The sequence below is a fragment of the Pituophis catenifer genome, unplaced genomic scaffold, assembly GCF_029215685.1.
Source record: "Pituophis catenifer annectens isolate HBS135680 unplaced genomic scaffold, rPitCat1.0.hap2 SCAF_3, whole genome shotgun sequence".
Taxonomy (NCBI): Eukaryota; Metazoa; Chordata; class Lepidosauria; order Squamata; family Colubridae; genus Pituophis; species Pituophis catenifer.
This window is the reverse complement of record NW_027256883.1, coordinates 146,814,113-146,832,606: the sequence shown is the minus strand read 5'-3', so window position 1 is coordinate 146,832,606 and position 18,494 is coordinate 146,814,113. Positions and strand designations below refer to the sequence as shown.

Below are 18,494 nucleotides of genomic sequence, written 5' to 3'. Positions count from 1 at the left end.
TCCAGATTTGGCACTTATTATTAACTATACTATAAATTAGGGCCATACATCATATAGACTGTGGTTTCATTTGAATGACACAGATGCTTTACCATAGCCTAGCTGTGAAGTTGCCTGGAAATGAGTTCTAGGTTTTCCATTGCTAACCAGAAAGACAATGGGCTTTGATTGTGTTATTTCCGTTATGGCTTGCTACATTGCTGGAACATAGAAGAAATATTTACTTTCTTTGAAATGTTAGGGAGTAATACTGATGTGCTTTACATGTTTCTATGGAGTGTTTACATGCTGTCTCAGAATATTGGCAGTAGAATGCAAAATACAGACCACAGAATTTATAAGCTTGGAAGAGACTGGGGATGCGTCTTCCACAGGAGGAAATTATGTATTGTTCAAGCTCCAAATCCTTCAGATGCTTTTAACTTTGAGAAGAATATTCTGGGTCATTTATCTTGCTCTTCCTCCATGTACTTCTATCATAACCATTACTATGAAAAAAATGTCTCATTTAGCATAGATTGCATTGTAGAAAATTTTTGCTTCTGAATTGATCTTAATATATTAAATACAGCTTGGTATGTTAAAACTTTGAATCCAAATTCAGGGGTAGAAGAAGCTCTCATTTTGTGAAAGGTAGTCACCTTTTTCTTTCAGAAGGGGAGAAAGGAAATGAGAAGAAAATAGGTGATTGTTATTATCTGCACCATTTGAGCAACCCTATCTAAAGATTGATTGTCTCTAGATTAAAAATAATAGAACAGTGGGGTTCTTTGTGCTCTCTGAGCCTGAATGTTTTCTTGCAGACATTTCATTACCAAACTAGGTAACATCATCATATCAACCATAGTTTGGCAATGAAACGTCTGCAAGAAAACAACCAGCTGACTGCACCAAGGACCCACAGTTCTACCCTAAGCTACAAATATTCTTTTCTATCAAGAATAGAACTGTTGTCTAAAAACTAAAAAAAGATAGTAAACATAGAGATCATTCATACCAGATGACAATTCTCCATAGTATTTTTAAAAATTATTTGTTGAATTATTCATTGTTGCAGGGAAGGAAATGATCAAATGCCTTGCCCTTGCCCTCTTGCTAAACTCACTCACTGCTTAATTTATGTGTGTGTTTAGTTTATTACTTTGACAATCTGCCACAAGGACTGAGGTGTTTTGTTAGTTACTGCTTCTGTTCACACTGACACTGTTGTTGCCAAGGGCTAATTTGGTCTTTTTATTACACTTCATCTAGTACCTTCCATTTTGGATGTCACAAGTTAATATATGTTCAAAAAGATGTTTGTTTCATCTGAGCACTTTTCTAGTTTGGGAAAAAACAAAATTATTTAGAGAGGTCAGCCAAAGAAGATATTTTGAACTGAATTTTTTAGAGGAAGGAAAACAAAATAGTATACTGTCAAATTAAAAAAAAAACCCAGACTTTCCATAATCTAGTCCAAATAATGAACTCAGAAGAGTTTGAATTCTTTTTTTGACAATATTTTTTTATTTTATTCAGAACATTAAAATACAAACTCCCAAAAGGAAAAAAAATACAAAAACAAAGCAAAGCTAAACAAGATAAAAAATAGATGTGCATTAAAAAAAATCATACAGATAGATGTCATGCATATTGATTCAAAAGAGTTTGAAATGAGAAAAGCATATTTATATAATTACTTAATAAACTACAGTGTTAGATTTAACACCATGAAGATAACATAAGAATATTTGAGAGATATTAATTTTGATGTTTTAGTGTAATTTTATATTTCAAAGGATATAATTTTGAAGAAAAAGCTGAAAAGAGGCATAGCCTTTTAAAAAGCAACAGATGCAATTTTATATTTCTCTTTGCAAGCCTTTTTCCTTGCCTTGTTGCATATTCTGTTAAAATTCTGTTGGTATTATGTCTGTACAGACTGAAAAAAGAAAAATTCAGATTATAACATCAAGAAAACTATACCTTTTCATTCTGAAAAGATTTCAATAGTATTCCAAGGTGAATGGATCTAATATTATAACAAATATTGTACAAAGGCAACTGTGAGTGTTTTTCAGCTGCTTCTATTTATTTCTTCCATTCTTTAACCTTCCCTAGGAATTCATTTTCCAAACAGTATAAACATGTTCGATATTTATTAACTTACTCACATTTTAAAAAACAAGATTGTAATGTAAGTGATTCTACCTGCTCCAAAAGCATGATTTTATGGTTTCAAAACAGTCTTTAAAAAGTATTTTACTCACTGAAGATTTGGTTCTCTAAAGCATCAAGCAGACACTTTTTTTTTTTTTTGCAGAAAAATAATTTCTCCTTCCCTATAGGATTTTTAAAAATATTATATAAAATTTTGAAGTTTTCAAACTTTGGCTACGTATGGGGGAACTCACCCAAAAAATTCAACCATATGAAATTGTCCTTTAATACACAATAATATTTTGCAGGAATTTCTATTTGTCCAAAGTTTACCCAAATAACTGCCATACAGTGGTGCTAATTCTTGGATTCTTTTGAGTCTTTCTACAAAAATGGGTAATAGCACTATTGGACTATTTCATAAACGCTACATTTACACAACAACACAATATATCACCCTACAACCATGCCTGCCTTATGTCTGTCTTATGGTTTTTCCTTGTAAAACAATTGAACTTCTGATCATCCCCAAATTCTTTTCCCTTTTTTAAACGGGAACATTTAAAAATTGGATGTAAAACACTGAAGCGGCTTTGGACTTAGGTTTCCTCTCCCCCAGTCAAGTATTATAATTATAGAGAGCTTGTGTTGCCTTTGGATGGTTGGTGGGAGTTTTAGCGGAGAGAAGTAGCCACTAAGGTTTGGTTTTTTTCCCCTGTGGAGTGAATTTTCTGGACACTCTGCCTCCTTTCTTGTTTCTCAAATCTTTTTCCAAAAGGAGTTTCACTGCAAGCAAGGATATTTACCACTTACAGGACAAGACAGGGAGTTCTATACACTGATCAGTGAAGATTTCATATTTTTCAACATTTTTCTTCTATTTTAAATAAAATAGATGAAATGGATAAAAATGGGATAGTTGTAATGGTACATGCACACCATCATTCAAATGTTTGTTTTTCCGTCTGCCATAGGAATGTCTTGATAGTGCTTATAGATATTGATGTAGAAATGTATTTTAATAATATAATTGGAATGGATTGTTATAATTATATAAAATGGCTGCACATTTTTTTATCATGCCTTTGTATAAGTAAAAGTGCTTTGTGGCATTTACAACACAGGTTTTTTTTTTTTTCATTTCTTGAATAGCAAAAATAATGCAAACAATTTACAGAATTTCTAATAAAGTCCTTTGCATGATCTAGTAAAAGAAATAACAAGAAAATGCCTGGTTTTCTTTCCTTTTCAGAACAGATGCATCACTGGAAAGTGCTTCTACAAATTTACTAAAGGAAAATTCTACAGCTATTCATTGTAATATTCTAAAAGCCCAAAAATATGAATGTCAGATATCTTCAGTAAAATTGAATCATATTTACATTATGTGGCTCAAGATCACAAATGGAAATATATTACTGCAGTCACCATTGATGTCAGTCAAGCCTATAGATATTGGTAAGTTTTGATCTATTAGCAAAAACATCAAGCATGCTTGCCAAGTTCTTTCAGACTAAGCCAGAATTATTCTTGAAATTCCACAGTAATGAAGACAACCTTGGTTTATAGGTATAGATGTACATCATGGCTAAGTCAAACTTACTCTAAAGCAGGGGTGGGCAACTATGGCCCTTTTATGACTTGTGGACTTCAACTCCCAGAATTCCTGAGCCAGCCATGTTAGCTCAGGAATTTTGGGAATTGAAGTCCACAAGTCATAAAAGGGCCATAGTTGCCCACCACTGCTCTAAAGGATAGATTCTCTCAGAACTAGGAAGAAATGGGAAAAGCAGCGCAGAACGAAATGTTTATGTTAAAATCTTTTTTTTTTTGGCATCCCAACATGCTTTAATTAGAAGTAAAACAGTCATTCTGTTTAGTGATACTAGTCCTGAATGAATTCCCTAAAACATTGAATTAATATTATTAGTTATAAATCTAGCATTCATTGAGTATTGTGATTTATATTTTGACATTTCACTATTCTGACACTTTACTTAAATTTATTAAGTAAATTTAAATTATTTAAATTCATAATATATTATAAATAAAATTGTATTCAAGGAAGAATATATTATTTTTCATAATCTATGCCGTGGCACAAAATACACAAATGAGTGTTAAGATTTGATAAGTCAAAGATACCAATCCTATCTAATATTCTCTTATTGGTATCTTATGATATTACTTTATTGTTGTCTGTACACTGAGAGCTTATGCACAGGAGACAAATTCCTTGTGTGTCCAATCACAGTTGGCCAATAAAATATTCTATTCTATTCTATGGTACCCTTAGTTATACTGCAACCACAACTTCCAGTTTGCTAGTAATTGTGGAAATTATAGTGTCAACGTATCTTGATGGAATAAAAATGGGGAAGTTGATCTGCATTCTTATTTAAAAAATCATGTTTTTTAACATACTTTGTAATGCTTTATTCCAAGTGTGAAGAGTAAAAATGGGGGGGGGAGGGGACTTTGAGGAGATGCTGACACTCTGAAAGGTTACATTTTAGTAGCTGTATTAGTACAATGCTTGTTTCATTAAAATGTAATTTAGTTTTTTAATTTTAATTTTTTAATTTTAATTAAATCAGAGTTTTATATAATCAGATGATGGTTGCATTTAATCTTTTGATACTTTTTGGCTTAATAAGTAGATGCTTCAAAATTACTCATTGTCTGAACTATTTTGTATTTTATTATAATAAAAATAGATAAAGAATGTTTATTATATTAGTTTAGTAAATTATTATAAACTTTTTAGAATGAGTGTTTTATATTAGTTATAATATAGTTTAATGTTTGGGAAACATGATGGAATTACAGGCATTACACAATGTTTCTGTAAATCATGTTTTTCAATAGTCAGATATTTAAATCTTCTAGTTAGCAGAACGACAATACCATTTGTTATAATTCAGTTACATCACTTCAAATGATGCAAGGTTTGGATCTATTTTTAAAAATATGGATTAAGATAACTTTTTACAAAAGTCAGCTATACTTTGTTGTGGAATGGAATTGCGAAAGTGAGTTTTGTGATGTTAACTTCCACTTTTAAACTTACTCTTCCAAGGCACAGAGTTTCTAGTGGTAGTTAGTTTTTAAAAATGAAGTGAGATTCTTTCTCTAATACAAGATGTAGATTTGTCCTTGTGCACACTTTTTCAAGCAGCAGCCACAGAAATGTTCATAATATAAATCAGTGTGTACTGAATTACTAGAAATGCAGTCTTGTATATATTCATAAGAATAAGTAATATTTTTAAGCAAAACTTTACATATGATCTTCTGTAAACTCCATTGCAAATATTGATTTTATTGCCTTTTCATATTTTAATCATACTTGCTGGTTTATTGATATATTGTATGTTATTGTACATCATTTCACTCATTTTACAAATACCTTGAATAATTTGTAAATGATTAAATATTTTAATAACATGAATAATGTTTGAATTATGTCATATTGTTTGAATTATATTGCTTTAGTATGCTTATTTGCAAAGCAGTGATTCTCAAATAAATCTAGAAATGTAGTTATAGATAAAATTGTGAAATTCAAGAATAGTGATAAAAGTTGAATATTCAAATCAGTAGTACAGAATTATACATCATTTTCACATAACAGTGATTCAGATCAAATATATATTATGTGAATATAATTTATGGAAAATAAATGAAATTATTATAATATACAGGCCAAGTAAAGGTACAATGAGATGTATCATACAGTATTTAATATTATAGCTCCTTAAACAAATACTATCAAATTCTATAATTACTTATAAAATAATTTGTATATTGTTTGATACTTGATCTTAAATATCTGTATTCAGATTTCAACCTAGCCAGGTGGCAGTTTTAGAGTTAGCATTAATATAAGGGAATATTGTTAAACTTTTCATTCCATGAATTAGAAAAACATAGTCATTTATTTATATTATTAATCTTTTTTTTTAAAAAATACCTACTTTTGTTCTTTTTCTACCAAACTTATTGCCTGGTATGGGAAATCTTCCTTTCAAACTTTGACATAGTAAATAATATGAGAATTTTAATTTTATTTTGCTTCTTTTGGATACTTAACAAACTCCAGCCACAACTGTTTCAGACCACAACCACCAAGGCATTTATGCATATTATATGTTGAAATTGTTTTGTTTAACTGGAACATGAGCCAATAGGGTACTCTTTCTTGATTAAGGTGAAATTGATTGAAAAAGATGCTCTAGATATTAACTGTGTTATTTAAAAATATTTAATCCTATGTAAATAAAATAATTGTATGCACATATAGAGATGATCAAATTAAACATTTTAGCAAGCTTAAAATATTACTGTAAATAAATGTGTTTAAGGCATATTGTTTATCATACTATTTTGCAGTAAAACCTGACCCTCCATTATATCTGCAAGTTGAAATGACAGACACAGGACAAATAAAAATCTCTTGGTCTCAGCCAGCATCTAAATCCAATTTATTTCTATACGAAGTGAAATGTTTTACAAACTCAACTAAAAGTTTTCAACAGGTGAGACAAATTCCTTATTCTGAGCCTCTTATAAAATAGATTTAAGAGTCACTGTAAATTTGGCAAGCTTAATTTAAGATTAAACTAATAATTTTCTTGCAACTATGAGTTTACATTTGGCAGCAGCAAGATAGAATAATGAGGAAATACATGTTGTCAGATCAATACATAAACAATATGTTTTAGATATTTGTAGCCAGTCTTCCATTATGTTTTCATTATAATGGTTTGTACTGGACACCTATGCATTGAAATGATTAAAACTAACAAACCTAATACTTCAAAATAAAAGGGATTTAATTATGCTTCATTTTCATTGGATTATACAGGTAGTCCTGGATTTACAATAGTTCATTTAGTGACTGTTCAAAGTTACAACAGCACTGAAAAAAGTGACTTATGACCATTTTTCACGCTTATGACCATTACAGCATCCCATGTTACTAATTTAACAATGTCAGTGTTCACTTAACGGATATGACAAGAAAAGGTGTAAAATGGAGCAAAACTCACTTAACAAATTTCTCACTTAACAATATAAATTTTGGGCTCAATTATGGGTCATAAGTTGAGGACTACCTGTATTTCATTAGCTCACAATGCAAGCACAAAAACATACTTTTAAGTGAGATGCAGTGGGATTACAATCTACTCTCCCAATTGCACATATTCACAAAAAGTACTACTCCCTAAATTTACTTTAAATCTGTTTGAGGTTTGGCATGGATCATCTAGGAAGCAAGTTCTATGTGCATATGTGAAAGGTTGCACAATCCTCTCTATTTTCATTTTGTATTACTGAATGCATTTTCTATCAACCAAATTGGAAGGGGACAATGTCCCCATGGAGTGCACGTATGTAACCTTTGCATTCTGGACACATAAACTTTATATAAAGTCAGGTGTTAAAACCAAGAAATAAACCCTCTTTTGTTTTTTATTAGCTTCATTTTATAATCTCTGATTTTATATTTTTAAGTTAATTCAGTGAAAGAATGGCATTATTCTTATTATTTTTAAAAATATAATTTAATAGGTGGCTGAAATTACCATGGGAACATCGCTGACCATAAATAATGAATTACTCGAATCTTCATATATAATTCAGGTTCGGTGCAAGAACCATCAGAAATTAGGTCTTTGGAGTGATTGGAGCTCACCTTTTAACATGGATCTACAAGGTACATTCACATAAAAAAATGTTATTAATCCAGGATATTAGATCATTTTATTTGACTGCTTTGAAAAATATAAAGCCACTTATGTGTTATATAATTTGAATTGAAAAATTGAGTAGGTTCAAATTTGACATGATACATGCAATTTATGCATGGAATGATAGTCGATAATATTTGAAATCAGAGTATCTTTCTTGTAAGAATACCATGAACTATGATTCAAATGAACTTTCAATGTAATCTTAATTTGGATAAATGGAGAATTTATTCTAAATAATTGCAATTTTTAAAATAGATTTGTATTTGTATAATTATGAAAATAGTAATAATGATAGTGATGATAATAAATGTTTTATTTATTATTCGTTTTATTAAAAGAACATTTTACAAGGATTTTAAAAACTACAGAAACATAGAAGAAATAGTAAAAAGTTATAAAAGGGTAAAAGAAGCCTACAAACATAGATACACACACACTCTGCATCATGGCCCATGAGAAGTTAAACATTGTTTTTTTTATTTTTACAATATCTGTAATATATCTCAATCTAAAGATCTTGAGTGGCATACAAGATGTTACTCATAACAGATTCCAAATGTATCAAATGCATCCTGAATAGATGCCCACAATAATGAATTAAAGCTAAAGGAATGGTGGACTAATGGCTGTTTTTGTCACATTATAGAATGATTGAAAGGAGGGATTAAAATGCAAATCTGGAATCAATTAATTCTAAAGTTTGGGGTATCATCTTTCATAACTAAGGAGGAAGAGCATATTATGTAATTCAGAGATGTCCAACCCATGGTCCATGGCCTTCATGCGGCCCTGGATAGCTAATAACATGACCCCACAAGTTTTAACATTATTATGTGATTTTATATATATCAACTATATTATATATTTTATATGTGGCCCAAGATAATTCCTCTTTATTCAGTGTGGCCCAGGCAAGCCAAAAGCTTGGACGCTCATGATCTAATCTGAGGGAGGACTGCCTTTTTCATGTGTTGAAATTTGAAACTTGATTAATGAGGAAAGAATTAGAAAGTATATTACAAAGTAATAAAAAATAACATGGGAAACGTGTTGTTAAAAATTCCAACATTTGTGGTTGTTTTTATAAAGAATAATGTTATAAAAATTATTTAAAATATTATAATGCTTCTTTCTTTTGTTTGTAATAGATGTCATGTATTTCCCTTCCAAACTCCTAGCAAGTGTTGGAACAAACATTTCTTTTTATTGTGTTTATAAAACCAAAGACAAAATTATCTCATCAAAGAAGATAGTCTGGTGGTTGAATTTAGCAAAAGAAATTCCAAGTAGCCAGTACACTTTTGTGAATGACTACACTAGCAAAGTTACACTTACCAACTTGCCTGCAATGAAGCCTGGAGGAAATTTTCTTTTTAATGCTTTATACTGTTGTAATGAAAACAAGGAATGTAATCACCGTTATGCTGAACTATACATAATAGGTAATATATCAGATTGTTTCTACAATTATAAATGCTGATGAACTCTTATTCTTTGTTTGCATATTCACTAATGCTGTCTTTCAAATAGATGCTAATATCAATATCACATGTGAAACCTATGGCAATTTACAAAAAATGACCTGTTTCTGGTCCATCAACCCAGATCCAATACTTTTGGAGAGTACTTTGCTGTTAAGATACTACAGGTAAATGTTCATTTCAATATAGTATTTTTGAAAAGCTTTTTCTTTCAGAGCTCAAGTTAGTACAGGGTTGAGGAAAATCCTATACAGTGATATGGAAGTGTTCATTAAAAGAAAGGTTGGATGTGATTTAAGTGGGAAAACTGAATTCTGTGCCCTTTAAAATAGCCTTTTCAAATCTGATACTTTCAGAGGTGAGTGCAACTGTCAAAATTTCAGAGAGCATGGTTAAACATAATTTAGATACTCTGGGAATTGCAGCTTCACTAATTCTAATGGGAGCTTGGGCTAGAAATTGTAGCTTTGACTGGCATCCTTTATTATATTCCCTCATCACATTAGAGCTTAAGAGCAGTTTTGAGACTGAATATCTGATGCACACTATTAAGGTCCCAAATTTTGGTTTTTAAACAGCAGAAGTAGAGATATTTTGTGACCCTTTTGATTTGAAATTCAGTCCTATAAATACCAACATGCATTACATTTTTTATTCATGAAACTGCTTCTTGCACTCTGGTCATAATCCTTGTTGTAATAGTGCTAATTTTGTTGACTTTCTAGGGGTGAAAGATATTAAAAAATATTCAATTTAATAAATTACTAAATATATTTAGCTGGATTGGAACCATCCATTGCTGAAATCTTCCTCTTATCAAGATAATTCACTGTAATTTGGACATGTCCATGTAATTTCCATGCAATTAAAGATATGTTTTGCCGTTACCTCCTGCAATATTTTTTTAAATATATCAGTCTTGCTGTATCACTGATATTCCATGTAGGTCAAACCAGGCCCAATCTTATATAAGTATTGAATCAACAGCAGGTCAACTAAATGCTGCCACTTGCTGAGACAATACTTTTCTTAAGGCCAACCAAAATGGCACAAATGAATGTGCTAATATTTTGAGTTCTTTAGAAATTTTCATCAAGATATTATAAAATTATTGCAAGCTCCATATTGACTTCTTGGTCAAATGGTGATCAACTATACTTAATCTTACGGAACTCATCCTTCTACCTGGTTGCAATCCTCTCTGTTCTTTTGGAGTCATTTATTGGTTTTAGTGAAAGTGGTGCCTAATGAAGTTGTATGTAACAAATATGATTCTGTAAGAAAGTTCTCCACAGGTCTTTGTGCAAATATATAACTTATGTGTAAATTTAATGTATAGATGACAGTTTAAAGAACGATCACTTTTTAAAGTAACCAGTTTACCAGTTTTGGTAAACTGGTTACTTTGGTTTGATTGTCTAGGGTATGAATTAAGCTATCAAATTTTGTGTTACTTGCAGATTTGATAACTCCAGCTTTATTAATTCAACTCAGTCATGAAGATACAGTAGTTTGCCAAGATTATTCTTTGGGTTTAGGTTACTTAATCCAAATTTTCTAGGGGAACTTAATGTATTAAAGAATGTAATATATAGTACCCAATGTCCTTGAATCCTCAAGTCTTCCTCTTATACAACAAAACCTGTCCTTTCTGAAAAATAGTGTTTATTTGTATTTATTTATTATGAAATGTATTTGTTTTTTTAATGTTTTTATGTTGTAAGCCATCCAGAGTCGTTGAACACAAGATGGGTGGCAAATACATTTCATAATAAATAAATAAAATAAATAAGTAATCAATCTCCCTATCATCATTGAAGAGAAGGATGATCAGGACTGACCCTAGGGTATCTTAATTCTTTATTCTAATGTGAATCAATCTGGTGGCATGCTACCTCATCTGCTATCTTTTAGCTCTAAACAGCACCTGCTGACCAGAGCTCCTAGATAGAGTGTTCTGGGGCAGATAAACCGGTGGTCAATCATGGACTGACACTTTAAGAAATAAGTCATATAACATGGTGATCAGAAGCATCCACAGGATCTAATTCTTTCTTGAAAATGTTGGAAGCTGCTTTCATAATTTGCCTTCCCTTGATCTCCCTGCGGACATTTCTGGTAGTAACTAAGGTGTTGCAGATTAAAATCTGGCTTAACTGTGAAGACCTCTGAACTATCTTGTCTTAGTCATTGTCTCACAGCCTAATATACTCATAGTTTTATTGTTAAGCTGCAAATACAGTTCTGAGCATCTTAGAGGAAAAAAATGAGTTTCATTTAAAATCAATAAATTTAGTCTGAGGTCTTTTGCCAGGGAAAGGAGTGCGTATTACATTTGGCTTAAGGCTCCTTGGCTCAGTATTGTGGCAGTATTGGATATTAGCTTTTGCAAAGTGCTGTTCAAATCACCTTCCTTTCCTCAACCTCTGTTTCCCATTCTCAAAATGAGATTAATATTGACCTGTTTCTTAGAGTCATTGTGAAGATGAACAAGAATAAGTTTTACAAAGTTCCTTGTGTGCTAGAAGTGATCTCTGTCTCTGTCCCTCTTTTCTAACTGCAATATGGCACATACCCCTTAATAATCTTAGTTCATGTGTACACTTTCACAAAGAGAGATTATGTCACCAGTCAGTGCTATGTATGGAACTGATAATTCAATTTCCCACCCCTCCATCCCGAAGTCTGCAAAAGAAAGAGAAAACATTAATGAAAGTAAACATATTATGTACCTGTCACTTTTAGTTTTTCATCAACGCAGAGAGAAACTAGATTGATGGCAGTTCCTTTTAGTGTGGTATCTTGTAGAGACATTTATTCATTTCCTCACAGATCCTATTCATTATCAGTATCAGCATTCCCACTGATTTTAGCAGGCTTTACATCAAACTGTGAGGTTTATTTTTTTTTTCTGGTGGATTACCAAAAAGTAAATATAAAACAGGATGACCTACCTATTTTCAAAGAGACTCAAAATCTGTGGCTTGGTTAAAGAGGCAATATCTTTCATGACTAATAACAACAATCAAGTAATCAATCATGAGTACACCAGCTGTGTGTACTCAGGTTCTGGTAAGATGACACATGCCAAATGTCTTCCAGTACTTCACATAATTGACTTCCCATCTGACTGAAATGGCAGTATGGAAAAACTCAGCCTCAAATGTAATGATGAAGCCAGTGGCCTCAAACGTTATAGCAAAATATGTATAGTTAGAATGAGCTTCAAGGCTTCTTAGTTCATTAGATTTGAGACAATGGTGTTGATGATCTAAAATGAGAAATTCTGAGATGCAAATAGATTTTCCAGGCATTTGTCTAAAGATTTTGTTTACATCTTAATATATTATAATACATAGCTTTATTTCAGGGAGATATGCTGAAATAACGTTTAATGACATATACATTTTATAATTAAATGAATACATAAATAAAATTGTTCATTTTAGCTGAGTAAGCTGAAATAGTTAACTAATAATTTTGTAATTAAAAAATAAAAAAACTGCAGGATATGTGAAGATATTTAAATTCTTTTTTATGAAGACATTATATTACAGTACTTATGTGATCTCAAGTGCTAACTTTACATGTATTTTTTTCTTGTTATTTTAAGGAACGATATATACTGTTCAGAATCTCTGAGCATGCATACCGATTCAGAGGTGAAAGAATGTAATTTGCTTAAAAATAATGTTTATGAGTGCATCTTTCAACCCTTTTACCTTCTGTCTGGATACACTATGTGGATAGAGATTAAGCACTCACTGGGAACAGTTACATCAAGACCAGTATGTGTCCTTCCAAAAGAAGTAGGTAAGTGAAAGGGATTTCCAACAATGGATTATAGCCTAAATTGATTTGAAGATTGTCAGGGTGGCAATTAATCCCATTCTGCTTTTGGGTAATTAAGATATCATGGGTCTCCTTCTCCAACTCCTCTTCCAACTCCTCCTCCTCCTTTTTTGTTTTCTTCTTCTCTGTTATCTTCACAGTACAAGCACCAACCAGAGGGGAGGACAGGGGAAGGGAAGATTGACATGGGGTTGTGATTTCACATCATTAATCCTTTTTTGGGGTATACTTCCAAGTCACAGTTGATTTTGACTTGTGCCTTAACAAATCCCAGTAGTATTTTTGTTAGGCTTTCAGAAGTGGTTTGCCAGTGCCTACTTCTTAGTGTGGAGAGAGAATGACTGGCCCAAAGTTATCCAGCTGTCTTTGTGCTTTCTCTATCCCAATTTCTGTCCTGATATCTTGATCACTACACCAAACTGACTTTCTTGTGATAAACACTACTTTACATACTATAACATTCTGTATCCCAAAGAGGCAGGGCCTGAATTTTGACTTTGAGATGATGGCTGCTATTGTTGAATCTGCATGTTATACTGTATGTGTTCAAATATAACTCTTTAAGGGCTTACAACAAATTTCATTTCCAAGGAAAGACAATTTGCAAAACAGCTTTTTAAATGTAAGAATGAAAGGGAAATAAAAACTCTTAGGTTTTTGCCTCCCTTTTAAGATGTATGTAATACAGCTAATGCAAGCTGCAATACAAAATTCCTTTTAAGACGTATCCTGTATTTCAATCTGTAATTATAAAAATGTAATTGCTGCTGCTTACATATATATACTATTGGGTTCATTTTTTTCTATTTTTTCATATTCCACCTCCAAAGTATTCCTTTCAATTGGCCATTTTAATTATTTGGTCAGCCTGTGTGGAAGATAAAGATAGCTGTATTTATTAAAACTGAAAGAAAATTAAATGCATATGAAATTGCAATGATTTATCAGGTCTTGCAATAAACATTTAAAATAAGTTTTCATTTCTAATATGTCTTTATTACATTTCCATGTTGATAGATAGGGAGGTGATGTATAGAACAGATTATTCTGGCTCAAGAGTCACATTACAGGATTCAATAACAAGATCATAAGGCCTTGTATCGTCATTTAAAGGTTGGTTTTGGAGATTCAGTTCTGTTGCAGCTACAGATACGACAAAGGCTGCAATGTTTGTTGTTTGCTCCTTCCACCTTTAAAGCAGAACATAAAAGACACCTCATTTTAACATCAAAAAAGAGATGTGTGTACAGGAGAAGTTAGACTTCTCTTTGTCACCAGCTTTACCTGCCTTCAGTCCTTTGTTCTGAGCATTTTCCTTCTTACGGATCTCCAGTATTGTGCATGAGTCAGCGTGCCGGGAAGGTGGTGAAGAATGAGAAAATGGGACAATGACGTGTTAAAAGGGGGAAAAATAATACATATTTACATTATAAATCCACCCTGTTGCCCTCAATGGGCCTAAGATTATGGTTGCTTTCTAGCATTGCTGAAGATCAGCAACCGTTGCTGTGATTTTCTGAGCAGTTTGAACCAATCATCTTTACTGAACAGGTTTAAACATGTTGCATTTCTAAAAGCCACAAAATATAATTGGCTTCCTTATTAAATTATTATAAAATTTACTTAAAATTAATTTGAAAACAAAATGATTTCTAATTAGATCTTGCATTAGTGGTGGTATTCAGCTGGTTCTATCCAGTTTGAGTGACCGGTAGCGGCGGCTGCAGGAGGCTCCGCCCACCCACCTGGACGACATCACGTCCCATTTTTGACGCTCTGCGCATGCACAGAAGGTCCTGTGCATGCACAGTTGTCACACGCGAGCAAAGCAAGCACGAGCACGAGCACACTCACATTTGCAAACCAGTAGCCAAGGTAAGTGAATACCACCCCTGTCTTGCATCTGTATCATACAGAATAGAATAGAATAGAATAGAATAGAATAGAATAGAATAGAATAGAATAGAATAGAATAGAATAGAATAGAATAACAGTTTGCAAGGGACCTTGGAGGTCTTCTAATCCAACCCCTTGCTTAGGCAGGAAACACTATACCATTTCAGACATATGGTTGTCCAATCTTTTCTTAAAAACTTCCAGTGTTGGAGCAATCACAACTTCTGAAGGCAAGTTATTCCACTGATTAATTGTTCTGTCAGGAGATTTCTTCTTAGTTCTAGGTTGCTTCTCTCCTTGATTAGTTTCCATCCATTGCTTCTTATCCTGCCTATATGTTAATAGTTTGGTAATCACTCTTCTTCCTGGAAGTTTAACATCAGAAATCCAATTCCATAAAATCTTTAGAATTGGGCCACTCAGTATTTTTCAGCTATCAGTCTTTACCAGATTATTGAGAAGCTAGATATTATATTTCTTCCAAAAATGTAAGAATACCAGAAAAACCTTGGAGGAGCAATGCTGTCCTCTGGATTTCAGGACAAGCTTAACACAGTGGTCATGAGTTAATTCTAGATTGGGTAAGAAAGAATCACAGATGCAGTTTTTCATGAGAAGGAACTTTTTTTTTAAGGCAACAGGTTATTACTGCAATTGCTTACAATTAAAGTATGACAAAGACACATTTTTATAAATTGCAAGATACATTATTTTGGTGAAATGTAATAGGGAAGAACCAATGCATAGATATCCAAGGGAGATATCCAGTAAGTCAGCCAAATTTCTTTTGTTTACCTTTCTAGTGAAGCCATTCTCTCCCTTCAGTGTCAAAGCTGAAATTACAGAGGACACTGGGCAACTGAATGTGAGTTGGAAGAACCCTGAACTTCCAAAGAATGACCTTCAGTTTCAAGTTCGATATGTGGCTAGCGGAGAAGACATTAACTGGAAGGTATGTTCTGATTTAATGCAAACTAATGCTTTACTGAGGATTCTTCTGTTAGTTTTATTAGTGTCTGGTTCATCTTGGGAGGAAAAAGAACAATTTTGATATGTTTCTTTCTTTTTTCTAATCTTGGCTTTAGCCATTCAGAAATTATTTTATTATTATTGGTTAGGTTTCTTTGCTTTTTTTTTATAGATTCAGGAAGTTCCTGTTGTATCAGTTACCTCTGTGAGTATTGCTGTACAAGATCCCTGTATAGTTTACATTATTCAGGTGCGCTGCAGGATGACTGAAGGAATTGGCTATTGGAGTGATTGGAGCAGATCTGCTTATACAGTTGTTAAGGATATCAAAGGTCAGTATATTACCTATATGCTTTTGGCTATTACCTGTATGCTTTTCATTTAGAACAAGTTGTATGTAAACAATTTGAAATATGCGTTATTTTTTCAGCTCCTTTGAGAGGACCTGAATTCTGGAGAGTTATTAATGAAGATCCCATTATGAACCACAAAAATGTTACTTTACTTTGGAAGGTAATTCTGAGAAGAAGAATAAGATGCTCAACATCTAATTTTTTGTATTGCTCTATTATTCTTTACAATTAGTTATATCAAACTAGCTAAAACTGCAGTTCCTTTACTGTTAATGTATGTGGGGTAATAGTCAATTTGGCTTTCTCTTTCAATTAGTTAAAAATATAAAGAAGACATTTTATATATTGGCCTGATTTACACAATTCTTAACATATATTAATCAAGAGCCTTTTTAAAAATAGAAAAGGGGAAGTTTTTAAAAATTTGAAGTTCCATAATGTAATTATTATTGTTTACATGCAACTTTCAGAAGTGTATCTTTTTTTAAGGACTATTTCTTGATTAAGCTTTGATTCAGGAAAAAATAAATCCTAGTAGGCTTTAATGCTAAAAGTTGCCTTGGAATAGAATTTCTAAATTTGTTTTCAAAGGAATTAAAGGTAGATTTTTTTTGCATTTCTGTTTGTGATAGGCATAATTCAAGTTTGCACTGCCTTTCAGGGATGCATGATCCAAACAACTTTATTATCAAAATCAGCGCATCAGCAAATTTATAGCATGGTTCTTTAAAGTCCTACAACCTTTTAAAAAGTTGAACAACTTTTACATTGCAAGTACAAAAAGTTGTACTTGCAATGTCAACAGTTAACGCAAATAAAACCTAAAGCCAAATAGTTCTTCCTTCTCCTTTCAATATTCTACATGATTTCAAAATTTTCTCCGAAGATTCCAGGTATAAAGATTAGATCCTGAGGATACATGAGCTGTTGCACAGAGAAGGAGAGAATATTCTCCTGTATGAGCATAAGTCTGTTCCCATGCTACTGGATTCTACCCAATGCCTTAAACCAAAAACAGTCTGTCTGTCTAAACTAACAAGTGTTTCCAATCAGAATTCTTAGAAATATGGAACCAGCACAGATAGTTTACTAAATTAGAAATCCATCTAATTGCTTTCACACTTTAAAAACCTCCAGTGCACTTTGAAAAAAATCAGTTTAAAATTCTTGATTTCTCAGCAAATTAGTTTAATTTCTGACCTAATTGGCTACATAAGACTGTGAAAGTTAACATTTGTAGGAAATGAATCAAATATCTTCTCCTATATTATTAAAAAAAATCTAAACTTTAGTTTCAACTGCAATACAAAATATCTAATATATGTGTATTTTTTTACAGCCACTGATGAAGAATCTTTCTTTATGTAGTGTTCTAGACTATGTAGTAGAGCATAATACCTCAGAAAATATTGCTTGGTCTGACTATATAGAAAATGACACTACTTACACTTTTTCATGGTCCGAAGAAATACATTCTGTTAAAATTCTAGCAATCAACTCAATTGGACCTTCCTCTGTGAATTTTATTTTAACTCTTTCACAACAAATAAGCACAGGTAAGAGCAACCGTTTTGGATTCTTGCTCCCACACAACCCTTTTAATGTATGACTATACGTTTAATGCAGAAGGTATTTGATCTTTTGGAAAGTCCTTCCAAAAGAATGTAGGATTTTCAACCAAAATTTTGAATACATTCATTTTTATTATTCTCATGCTGGAATGCTGATACATGTACTATATATAAAATAGCCAAAATATATGGACAGTGTTCTTATTAAAATTATACAGTGATCTGTATTTTCCTCAGCCAAGGATTATATGTCACTTTTGGATGGCATGTAGAGGCCATCCAAAAGCGTGCAAAAGTGTCAATGGAGTCATCATACATTAAAACAATGGATGAAGTTGGGTGATAAAGTCATGCTCCTTTTTACCAAGCAATGCAGATATCGTGCATTTTATTTGATCGCCCAATTGTACACATCATTTTGACATGTTTGATTCCTCTCTCTCCACTGATTCCCTCCAGAATAGTGGAGGAGGCAAG

The 18,494-nt window shown here is 32.3% G+C and overlaps 1 protein-coding gene across 1 annotated transcript in view; it reads left to right on the top strand.

Moving 5' to 3' along the window:
• LEPR (leptin receptor) overlaps positions 1-18,494 on the top strand; it is a 45,469-nt gene that overhangs the window by 5,686 nt on the left and 21,289 nt on the right. The window contains exons 4-13 of the mRNA XM_070939483.1: positions 3,392-3,597; positions 6,532-6,677; positions 7,714-7,858; positions 9,044-9,337; positions 9,426-9,543; positions 12,990-13,189; positions 15,928-16,076; positions 16,266-16,425; positions 16,524-16,606; positions 17,786-18,002. Coding sequence (XP_070795584.1) covers positions 3,392-3,597; positions 6,532-6,677; positions 7,714-7,858; positions 9,044-9,337; positions 9,426-9,543; positions 12,990-13,189; positions 15,928-16,076; positions 16,266-16,425; positions 16,524-16,606; positions 17,786-18,002 — 1,718 coding nt within the window. The remainder of the gene's footprint in view (positions 1-3,391; positions 3,598-6,531; positions 6,678-7,713; positions 7,859-9,043; positions 9,338-9,425; positions 9,544-12,989; positions 13,190-15,927; positions 16,077-16,265; positions 16,426-16,523; positions 16,607-17,785; positions 18,003-18,494) is intronic.